This window comes from Carcharodon carcharias, chromosome 2, assembly GCF_017639515.1.
Source record: "Carcharodon carcharias isolate sCarCar2 chromosome 2, sCarCar2.pri, whole genome shotgun sequence".
NCBI classification, from domain to species: domain Eukaryota; kingdom Metazoa; phylum Chordata; class Chondrichthyes; order Lamniformes; family Lamnidae; genus Carcharodon; species Carcharodon carcharias.
This window is the reverse complement of record NC_054468.1, coordinates 197,708,117-197,720,446: the sequence shown is the minus strand read 5'-3', so window position 1 is coordinate 197,720,446 and position 12,330 is coordinate 197,708,117. Positions and strand designations below refer to the sequence as shown.

General features: G+C 40.7%; 1 protein-coding gene across 6 annotated transcripts in view; it reads right to left on the bottom strand.

The window, feature by feature from the left end:
- Nucleotides 1-12,330, bottom strand: part of mta3 (metastasis associated 1 family, member 3) — a 269,132-nt gene that overhangs the window by 241,456 nt on the left and 15,346 nt on the right. For all 6 annotated transcript variants that reach the window (XM_041175785.1, XM_041175791.1, XM_041175799.1 and 3 more), the window contains one exon: nt 4,140-4,233. In XM_041175785.1, coding sequence (XP_041031719.1) covers nt 4,140-4,233 — 94 coding nt within the window. The remainder of the gene's footprint in view (nt 1-4,139; nt 4,234-12,330) is intronic.

Sequence of the window (12,330 nt, the reverse complement as noted above, 5' to 3'; positions counted from 1 at the left end):
GTACTGAGTATAGTATTGGTTTCCTTATTTATGGAAAGATGTAAATATATTGGAGCAGTTCAGAGAAAGTGTATTAGACCAATAACTAGGATGGGTGAGTTGTCTTATGAGGAAAGGTTGGGCAGGCTAGGCTTGTATCCACTGGAATTTAGAAGAGTGAGAGGTGACTTGATTGCAACATGAAGGGTCTTGACAGGCTGGATGTGGAAAGGATGTTTCTTATTATGGGAAAATCTAGAACTAGGGGTCACTGTTTAAAAATAAGGGTCGCCCATTTAAGACAGAGATGAGAAAAAAATTTCTCTCAGAAGGTCGTGAGTCTTTGGAACTCTCTTCCTCAAAAGGCAGTGGAAGCAGGGTCTTTGAGTATTTTTAAGGCAGAGCTAGATAGATTCTTGACAAGCAAGGGGGGTGAAAGGTTATCAGGGTAGGTGGGAATGTCAAGTTGAGGTTACAATCAGATCAGCCAATGGCAGAGAAGGCTCGAGGGGCTGAGTAGCCTTCTCCTAATTCCTATGTTTGTATAATGAAACGAAAGTACACCAACCTTATTTTTACATTGCTGCAAGTGCAGGTAAACCCAATGTGATGACACAATAACTCACTGGTTGAATCCCTGACCCAATTCTGTAATGAGGGATTCAATTGCTCCTCCTAAGTTTCACTCTGGAAGTTACCCTTGTGTCAACAGGAGTCCAGTGGTACAGGTATGCCACTTGCAATTGAGTAATATTGATATCATCTACAAAGCTCTATTTTCAGCCTGTGCATCTCAGTTCTCTAGACCAAATCTCTACTACTGTACAAAACAGATAAAAACAAGTTCAAAAGAGAAGGAAGCAGTCTGAAATGCATGCAAAAAAACACATCATCAGCAACAGCAACAGCAACTTATATCTAAATAGCACAACGTCCCAAAGTGCTTTACAGGTGCATTATAAAACAAATTGTGACACAGTGCATTCTAAGAAGATATTATGTCAGAAGACCAAATGTTTGTTCAAAGAGGTAGGTTTTAAGCAGCATCTTAAAGGAAGAAAGAGAGGTGAGGATGTGAAGAGGTTTAGGGAGGGAATTCTAAAGCTCAGTGTAGCAACTGATTAATCACTTCACCATTGGCAGCCAAAGTCAGATGCTCAAGAAGCCAGTATTAGAGAAGGGCAGATATTTCAGAGGGTCATGGGGCTGGAGGAGATCACAGAGATAGGGAGAGGCAATGCCATAATGCGATTTGAAAACAAGGATGAGAATTTTTTAAATCAAGCTGTTCAACTGGGAGCCAATATAGGTCAGCGAGAATAGGGTGATGGGTGAACAGGGCTTGGTGCAAGTAAGGACACAGGCAGTAGAGGCAGGAAGAGAAGCTATTGTAAGTGATTGGTTAGTTTTCATAAATATAAAGAGAGTTAGGCAAGAATAGTCCCATCCAGTTGGTTGACAGTGGAGTTGAGTTGGAGGAGAATGGAGTGGACAATGGTGTCAAAAAACGGCTGAAAGGTTGAGAAGGGCAAGGAGGAATAGTTTACTACAGTAATAGTCACACAGGACATCATTTATGAATTTGCTAAGAGTCATTTCAGTACTCTAGCAGGTTCAGAAATCTGACTGGAGAGATTCAAAGATGGAGTTCTGGGAAATATGGGCATGGATTTGGGAACTGACAGCGCAAAGCAAAGCAGGCTGAAGTCGAGCAGTAGTTTGCAAGGACAGTTGGGTCAAGGGATGACTTTTTTTGGAGAGAGCTGATGGCAGCAAATTTAAAGCAGAGAGGAAGGGTAACTGGAGAGGGAGAATTGTTAACAATATCAGATAACTTTTATTTATTAATCTTTCATGGGATGTGAGCGTCACTGGCAAGGCCAGCATTTGTTGCTTAGTCCTATTGCCCTTGAGAAGGTGGTGGTGAGCTGCCTTCTTGAACCGCTGCAGTCCATCTGGTGTAGGCACACCAACCACACTGCTGGAAAGGGAGTTTCTTCACTATCGTTTGTTCAAAATCCTGGAATGGCAATGTAGTTCTAAGTCAGGATGGCGTGTGGCTTGGAGGAGAACCTGCAGGTAGTTGTGTTCCCATGCGTCTGCTGTCCTTGTCCTCCTAGGTGGTAAAGGTCATGGGTTTGGAAAATGCTGGTGAGTTGTTGCAGTGCATCTCACAGATGGTATACCCTGTTACCACCATGTATCAGGTGTGGCGGGAGCGAATGGGGTACCATTCAAGCGAGCTGCCTTGTCCTGAACTGTGTCGAGCTTCAAGTGTTGTTGGAGTTGTACTCAACCAGGAAAGTGGAGAGTATTTCATCACACCGACTTGTGCCTTGTAGACAGTGGACAGGCTTTGGGGAGTCAGGAGGTGAGCTATTTTCCACAAATTCCAAGCCTCTGACCTACTCTTGTAGCCACAGTATTTATATGGCTGGTCCAGGCAAGTTTCTGGGGACCAGGAGGATGTTAGCAATTTAGTAAGAATAAGGCAAAAGAGTGGGATGTGTGTCTCAGAATCAGAATGAGCTCAGAGAGGGAATGAGGGGAGATAGGAGAGAAACTAGAAAATTAGGCATGTAATGGGCTAGGGAAGGCTGCAACATAAAAGCAACTCGTGATTCAAGATTATTTTCTTCCTAAACTCCGATACAAAATGGCAACGACAATAGTTTTACTCTTAAGAAATACTGGAAAGCTGCTAGTTTTAATACAGTTGCTCCTTGTGTACTCATGCAACCTCCAATAAGCATTGCGCAGAACAGTGCACAAGTCTGTATCAATGTGCAAGCTCAAATGTTATTCTGTACCACATTGAACAAAGCCAATCTATATGAAACAAACAAAAACTGTGAGTGGGTATTGAAATAAAACCATATATCCATTGACCAAATGAATTTACCTGTGATACTAAAGTGTACATGTAAGCTAGGTCAAATGTTGGTTACAAACTAATGTATATTTGTACCCTGACTCAGAATTAGTCATAATATGGAACTGGCAAGAGTGAGATTTGGGATCTATAAGAGTCAGAGAGATCACAGTCTTTTAAAAGCTCAGTTTTCTGTTTTTTAAGAGTGAGATATAACAAAATCGTTCATAATTTAAAAGCAGACTACACAAATCTTGCTTCAAATAACACCCAACAAGTTGGCAAATAATGATGGTTTATGAAAGAACAGGCCTATTCATAAACCACTGCAGGCAAAATTTTCAAAAACAAAGATCAACTTTCTGTCATCACCTAAAATTATTGGTACAATTTTGCAAAGTGCAAATTAAGTTCTCCCTTCTAATCTAGCTACATTCATCTCTAATTAAACACATGGTTTAAGAGTCAGGTAGAAAGAAAAGGATTACCAAATTCAAAAGGTAAAAAGAGAATTAAATTAAATTAAGAATTAAATATTGAGATTAAACAAGTAATCTACATAGAGATTTTTATGCTGATAAGTGGCCATACACAGCATCAGTAATTTACTATTCAGCAAAGATTGTTATTGAAGTGATTTTTCAAACCACAAAGTAATTATTAGCTGGGGCCAAAAATTCTAACCCATTTTAATAACTTTTACATATTATATTAGGCCAAAGTACAATCATTCTTCAATGAACTGCTGTTTTGGGAGGCATCAGGGAAAGAGAAATTGTGCTCAAATGCAAACTTGTCAAATAATTTTTAAAAACTGCTAATAGATTAGAAATAATATTTTTGTAGTTGCTCCAGAGCACTGGAGTTCTTCTGAAGTTCTCCAAAGAGTACAGTGGCATGGTGCAATCTGCTGTTCCACTGTGTTTGGTCACACCCACTGTGTCTTTTATTTAACAAAAATTACTCATGCATACCGCTATGTACTCCAATTGATATTTAAATTTTTCCCATAACAGTGAAATCTTGCAAACTAGATATAAAGATTTTAAAACAGATATAATTCTGTTCTACGAAGTATGAACAAAACATTCTGCAATACCCGATTGTTGCAAAGACATTTATAGAATCAGGAAAGATTTAAGAGCTGTCAAGTTGCTTTACTGAATAAATACATTTTAAACTGTTACATAGTCTAACTTGGTACAAATCTGCTGCCATTGACCATGAAGTTAATCAACAATTTCAAACTCAGCATTTAAAGTAATAGGATAATTGAAACTAAACTTACTTGCATGTTTATCCGCAAGTACTATTAGGCTGTTTGAAATGTCCCGACGCCGGTAAAAGCAGACCACCTTTGCTTCCACGTTGCCACTTGCAGTCTGGAAAGAACAGTTAAAAAAAATCAACCCATGCTTTTTAGAGCAAAGCCCTCTATGACATTTTAATATCAATAAAAGAAGTACATGGATCACTAAATGACATTTAAAAATGAGTGTGCATGCACACATGTATATGGTTCACAACATCCTGCATTTATACAGCACCTTTAATGTAGAAAAACAACCCAAATTATTTCAGGGATGTAAAGAAAATGGATACCAACCAAGGAACAGAAATTAGGAGGCAATTCCGAAATTTAGCATATTATTTAACATGTCTCTTGGAAAGTAACCTTCTCTGCCAAATAGAAAACTGTCTCATGACTCTTCTCACTATCATGCTCAATTACAACCCCTCCTTTTAAATCTCCACCACTCAACCAAAACAACAAGATGGTTGAACCCACTCACTAAAAATGTGCAACAGTGATGCTTGAGCTGACTTGCTTTCCAATTTTCTCCCTCAGTTTAACAGCACTTTCCCATTATTCTATGGGGATGGTTTTAACCCTACACACCCAGCAGAAGCCGAATGGATGGGCAGTTAAAATTGCCCAGGTTATGTACTCATCAAAAAGCCATCAGGAAACCACAATTCCAAATTTTAACCTGTTCTACACAACAGGCAACAATGACATCTAGTTGATGCAGGCCAGCCTTCTTAATAGATGCATGTGTGGTCCCAATTGCACTATGTGGGCCTAAGTGCAATTTTTACTGTTAGGCTGAGCTGGAAAGCAGAAATCAAAGTGGCCAGGACAGCTAAGTTTATTTTTTAAACTTTTCTTATGGGGCCAAAAGGAGCACGAGAGCTCTTGATAAGGAAAGCCTCAACCACACCTGAACACCACCGCTCTCCCCAATTCCCCTACTCGAACACAAGGAGGTGCAAATTCCACTTACATTGTGGCAATCTTCAGGCCCCTCTTATTTTCTGCCGCTTCCAGTCGATTGCAAGGATAAAGTCACCCAACAAGGCTTAACAGAGGCCCAGGAATTAATCTAACCCATGCTTAATTTCTGCAGCAACAAGTGCATTCCCAGCTAATCTTGCTACCCACCCATCCAAATCCTGCCCACAGTTAAAATTGGGATTTGTGCCTCACCTCAATAGGAGGTGAGCAGAACAAGGCTTGCGCAGAAGCAGACAGGTTTGGACATATCCCAGGATATTAGTTTTAAAATAATTATACAATATACTCAGACCAACACATTCCCCTGGGAACATATCTAATACAAAAAAAAATTAACATCTATCTCAGATACAATTCTCTGAGAGTTCCTCTTTTTGATTTAGTGGAGATCTGCCTATCATGCAAAGCAGGGCTGCTGTCAGCAGCAGTCCATGTGCACATTAAATGCAGCAGATTCAAATTTCTCACACTCCCCAGGAAATACTGCTTCATGTTACCATTACACCCAAAGAAGATCTTAATCTTCTGATTTTAATGCATATATGTGTTCAAAGTTCCTCCTAACTGCTCAGTTCTCCCTGATGCAACTCAAAAAGTATATGTTGGGTCTCAAGCTAGGGCAGAGTAAATAGTGAGCTTGTGTTCTCAGGATAAGGTTGCAGCCTTTGGATTTTTACAAACAAAAATATCAGAGCCATCTGCCACACTCTTTCGCTCCTGCTCCACCTTCCCCTTGATTTTCAGACTGCACTGCCTTGTCAAACCACCCCGTTTTCACGCAATGCTATCCATGGTTTACTTGTCACAAGGTGAATGAATATTAACTCAAACTAAGTCTATACCCAGGAATTCCATGCCACTTAAAAGGACAAATTCCTTTAAATATCACTTGCTCTCATTTTCATAACAAACCTTTTATATATACATTATCAAAGTAAGGCTGTATATACAACAACCTCAGCATCCCCTTGAGTTTATATACAGTCATTCCCTAAAACAGGCAGAATGGAAAAGGAGGAAGGGTAGCCCCGATAATAAAGGATGACATAAGAACATTAGTGAGAAAAGGTCTTGGCTCAGAAAATCAGGATGTAGAATCAGTATGGATGGGGATTAGGAATAGCAAAGGTCAGAAAATGTTGGTGGGAGCAGCTTACAGGCCTTCTAACACTATTGGCAGAACGTTAAACAAGAAATTACTGGTGCTTACAACAAAAACAATGTAATAGCTTTGGGGTTTTTAACCTTCATATAGACTGGACCAATCAAATTGACAAAGGTGGCCTAGAAGATGAGTTTGTAGAATGCTTTTGTGACAGTTTCCTGGAGCAATATGTTGTGGAACAATCTAGGGATAAATTTTAAAATCTAATACTGTGCAATGAGGCAAGGTTAATTAGTAATATAATAAAAGATTCACTGGGAAGTAGTGATAATAATACAGTTGAATTCCACATTAAGATTGAAAGCAACATACTCCAATCACAAGCAAGAATCTTAAACTTAAACAAAGCCAATTACATAGATGAGAGAGGAGAGCTGGGTAAAGTTGATTGGGTAAATCGACCAAAAGATATGGCAGTAAATAAACATTTAGAAAAGCAATGCAAAATGATCAACAAAAATATGTTCACTGAAAAACAAAAACTTAGCAAGGAAGATCCACCTATGGCTTACTAAGAAGGTTAAGGATAGTACTAGGTAGTACTTATTAGGCCAAATCTTCCAAGGATTGGCAATCACCAGTTACCATTCCACACCTATTTTTTTTTAAACCAAACTCTGGAGCTCTGCATTTCTGGCCCAGACCACCAAACTGGACACATTCCCAAACGCAAAACGTGCCTGTTCTGGCAGTCCTTCCTCATAGTGCAGGATCACCAAGGGAAGCCAAACCACACCCTATGGCACTAGCTGATGCATTCTGATAAGTCTTCATTCATGAACACACTGAAAAGCTTTGGGACATTAAAATAGTTTTTCAATGTGTAAGTGAATGAGTGTGAGTGATGTACAGTGGCAGGGCAGGTAAGATGGCAGAGCAGGTAAAGTGGCAGCTTGCAGGACAGGTAGGGTGGCAGTCAATGAGTGGCAGGGTGTGTAAGGTGGTTGGTAAGGTGGTGAGGTCAAGTCAGGTTGGATCGGGGGGAGTCCCAGGTTCAGGACAGGTGTCACAGGGTTGGGCGAGGGGGGTGTCAGTGGGGAGTGGGAAGATCTGTGGGGAGAGGGGGAAGTGGGAGGATGGGGGAAGAAGGGGAGGAAGAGGGTCAGGGAAGGCCAGGGAAAAAGGGGTAGCAGGAGGGTCCAGGGGTGGGGAGGGGTAGGAGACGTGGGAGGATTGGTGAGGGAAGAAATGGCAGGGTCCAGGGCAAGGCAGGGGGTGGGAGCGGAAGGGTCAAGGGAGGGATGGGGAGCAGGAGGGTCGGGGATGTTGGAGGGTCAGAGGAGGAAGTCGGGGCCGGGGGTCAGTGGGGTGTTGGGTGGTCAGTTATATAATTGCCCAGGAGTTCAAAGTTTTCTTTTCAGTCTAACATTTCCTGGGTAACTATTGAAGTAAATGAGTTGGAACCCTCTAATGTCTCCAACTCTAACTTGGAGTTGGAAACTTTTCGGAGGGTCCCAGGTAGCTAGGGAATTTCCCATAGGAAGCTGAAAACTTCCCAGGCAATCTCCATGGAGTCCATACATTGGGACTTCCAAGGTGTTCCCTGGCGCATCTTCCAGAGATCATAGGATCCCAACCACAATGTTGCAAAAGCTAGCAGTAAGTCTGAGGATTCGGAGTGTTTTAGAAACCAGCAAAGGACCACCAAAACATTGATGAAAGGGGAAAAAAACAAGTGTAAACCAACCAAGAATATAAAAAGAGATTATAAGAGCTTTTAAAGGTATATAAAAAGGCAGACAGTAGCTAAAATAAACATTGGTCATTTAGAAGCAGAGACAGGAGAAATTATCTTGGCAAATGGGGAAATGGCAAAGACATTGAACAACTATTTTGTGTCTGTCTTCACAGTAGAAGGTACAAGTTACATATCTAAGAACCAATAAGAGTGAAGAAATTAAGGTAATTAATATCAGCAGAGAAAAAGTACTGGAGAAAGTTAAGGAACTAAAATCCAACAAATCACCAAGACCTGATGGCCTACATCCTTGGTTTCTAAAAGTGATAGCTACAGAAATTGTGGATGCATTGGCTATGATTTTCCAAACTCCCTAAATTCTGGAATGGTCCGAGAAGATTGGAAGTTAGCAAATGTAACATCGCTATTCAAGAAAGGAAGGGGAGAGAAAACAGGGAGCTACAGGCCATTTAGGCTGACATCAGTCATCGGGAAAGTACTAGAATCCATTATTAAGGAAGTCTTAACAGTGCACTTAGAAAAGCATAGTATGCTTAGAACATTGCAACATGGTTTTTACAAAAGGGAAATCCTGTTTGCAAACTTATTAAAGATTTTTCAAGATGTAACTAGGATAGATTAAGGGGAACGAGTAGATGTGGTCTCTTTGGATTTCTAAAAGACATTCAATAAGGCACCATACAAAATATTAATACACAAGATAAGGGCTCATGGAATTGAAGGAGGCATACTAATTTGGACAGAGAATCGATTAATGGGCAGGAAGCAGAGTAGGTATAAATGGGGCATTTTCACTGGCAGGCCATGACTAGTCGAGTGCCACAAGGATTGGTGTTGGAGCCTCAGCTATTTTCAATCTATATTCATGACTTAGACAAAGAAAGAGAAACTTATCTAAACTTGCTGATAATACAAAGCTAGGTGCAAAGACAAGCTGTGAGGAAGACATAAAAAGGCTGCAGAGAAATCTGGCCAGGCTACCCGGGTGTGCAATATGGTGACATATGGAATGTAATGTGAGGAAGTGTGAGGTTATTTAATTGGGTCATAAGAATAGTAAAACAGAATTTTTTTTTAAAGGCTTTAAACTTGAAAATGTTGATGTTCAGAGAGACTTGGGTGTACTTGTACCAGGAACGTAAAAAGTTAGAATGCACATACAGCAAGCAATTATGCAAGCAAATAGCATATTGGCCTTTATTGCAGTACAAGAATAAAGAAGTCTTGCCACAATCGTACAGTATTTTGGTGAGTCCACATCTGGAATACTGTGTGCAATTTCGGTCTCCATATTTAAGGAAGGTTATACTTGCATTGGAGGCAGTACAGCGAAGATTCATTTGATTGGTATCTGAGGTGAGAAGGATGATGAGAGACTGAGTAAATTGGGTCTATGTTTTCTGCAGTTTAGAAGAATGAGAGGTGATCCCATTGAAACATACAAGATTATGAAGAAATTTCACAGGGTGGCTGAGGAATCTAGAACAAGAAGGCACAGTTTCAGGATGAGGGGCCGATCATTTAGGACAGAGATGAGAAGTTTCTGCACTCAAAAATGTAGTGTAAAGGATTAATGTGAATATGTAAATGAGAGTTCACATCATCTTGGGGAAGTGAAGTAAGGTCACATGATCCCATTCTCTCTTGCAGCCTCTTGGCAATAATGAAGTCTCATACTAGATGTAGTCATCCTTTGTTATGTTTTGAATAAAACTGATGTTAAACCCTACCAACAATAGTCATTAACAGAGCCTTGAACGTAAGGACATTAGATGGTGGCAGCAGGTAACGTACAGCAGGAAAACATACAGACAGTGACCGAATAGCATGTGGACAAGCAGCAGATTAAAAAAAAGAACAGAATGGAAAAGTCATTGCCATTACCAAATTGCTTCAAGCAAGTATAAGTTTCCATACTTGCAACTCAAAGGAAGAATTAATTTGAGATAGAAGTTGGAGTCCTAGACACAAACTTGTCAGGCCTCTTGCAGTCAAGGGATGACTTAATACTAAGCAAGGCTGTTCAGTTGACCAGGCAAGCCAAGGTCAGGAAACTGAATCGTTCAGTACTTTGAGGTGACAGGGAGCTTCGTTTGCAAAGAAGCACCAACTCAGTGGAGTTTGTTAAGTTTGAGTAAAACCATGGCAGTACTGAAACAGAGGAAGCCCGAAGAGGGCACAGCAACCGCCATAATCAAGTGCTATCGGTGTGGCGAGGAAAGGCAGCATCAATGCAGAGACTGTCCCGCCAAAACTGCAGAATGCCATTTTTGTAAGATGGGTCATTTTAATGCAGTGTGCCATAGCAAGTTTACACTGCAGAAACGAAAAGAAAAACTCTCAAAAGTTAGCAAAATCCAACAAATTAAATAGGTTAATAATGTAGAGGTACCATTCCTGGGTGAGACAAAAGGGTTGACAGGAAGTTCTTGGAGTGCTGAAACTTTAGTCGATGGACATAAATCATGTTTTAAACCGGACGTTGGTGCCGGAATTTCAGCTCTTTCCAAGGTTGAACCGTGTTTGGAGTGAGATCTCTTTCAGCCTTCAAGTGTACAACTCCATGGACCAACAGACATACAACTTAAAGTCATGTGACAGATGACTGCAACACTTCAATATGAAAGAAAAGAATCACTAAAATCTTATATGCAATCCAGAAGAAGGATTGTTCACTTTTAAGTGGAAGAGCTTGTAAAGATTTACAATTGATGTGCAGAGCAGAGGAATTGGAAAACCCAGAGCAGCCTGAAGATTTTAGAGCTGAATTTCCACAGTTGTTCAAAGGGCTTAGGAAGCTGAAAACAGCTCATCACATCACCTTCATCCCGAAGCAAAGCCGCTGTGTTTGTTTACACCAAGGAAAGCACCTCACCCCATTCTGCAGCAGGTAAAGCAGGAAGTGGACTTAATATTATGACAAGACATGATCTCACCTGTAACAAAGCCTACAAGTTAGTGTTCAGGTATGGTTCCATTAACAAAATCAAACGGATCACTAAGGATCTGTGTAGATCTCACACAGTTGCATACAGCTGTTGAAAGGGGAACTCATCCAATGTCATCTGTGGATGAGAGTCTGGCAAAGCTGGAAAAGAGTTTGATTTTCACTATCTAGATGCTATTGTGGCTTTTGGCTTTGGTGAGGGATTCAAATTACTTACAACCTTTATTAAACTATTTGGGAGGTATTGCTTTAATAGATTATCTTTTGGTACCATGTCTGTACTTGAGATTTTTCAGCAGATGATGACATGTATCCTGGAAGGATTGGAGGGAGTAATTTGCCACGTGGGTGACGTCCTAATCCCTGGTTCAACTATAAGCGAGCATGATACCAGAATGAGAGCTGTGCTGCAACATCTACAAGCAGCAGCAATTACCCTTAATAACAAATGTGGGTTCTCGCAGCTGACTACTAAATTCCTAGGGTATCGTGTACATGCGTCAGGGGTCAGTGCAGATCCTCAGAAAACTAGAGCAATCAACGAGTTTCCACCATCTCGAAATGTAACAGAGCTCCAGCAATTTATGGGAATGGTGAATCAAGTGGGAAAGTTCTTGCCCAACTTAGAAAACATGAATGAACCATTACATAAGTACTAAGATAGGACCAGGCTTGGTTCTGACAAGAAGCCCAACAGATGTCATTTGAAAGGATCAAGGAAACATTAATATTACTGGCCACAATGGCTCATTATGATCCTGATCTGCCTACGATTGTTGCCGTAGATGCATCACCAATGGGATTGTGGGTATTTTTCCTGGCTCAGATGTGGACAAGTCTCATTCTTTGACTGAAACAGAACAAAGGTATGAATCCAAGGAGAGGGGTGAAATATAAGCTGGTTTAAGGTGTGTGGGGGGTGGGTTGGGTTTGGTTGGGGGAGAGGAGTGGAGGGGGGTGGTGTGGTTGTAGGGACAAGCAAGCAGTGATAGAAGCAGATCATCAAAAGATGTCACAGATAAAAGAACAAAAGAACACATAGGTGTTGAAGTTGGTGATATTATCTAAACGAATGTGCTCATTAAGAATGGATGGTAGGGCACTCAAGGTATAGCTCTAGTGGGGGTGGGGGGAGCATAAAAGATTTAAAATATTTAAAAATAATGGAAATAGGCGGGAAAAGAAAAATCTATATAATTCATTGGAAAAAACAAAAGGAAAGGGGAAGAAACAGAAAGGGGGTGGGGATGGAGGAGGGAGTTCAAGACCTAAAGTTGTTGAATTCATTATTCAGTCTGGAAGGCTGTAAAGTGCCTAGTCGGAAGATGAGGTGCTGTTCCTCCAGTTTGCGTTGGGCTTCACTGGAACAATG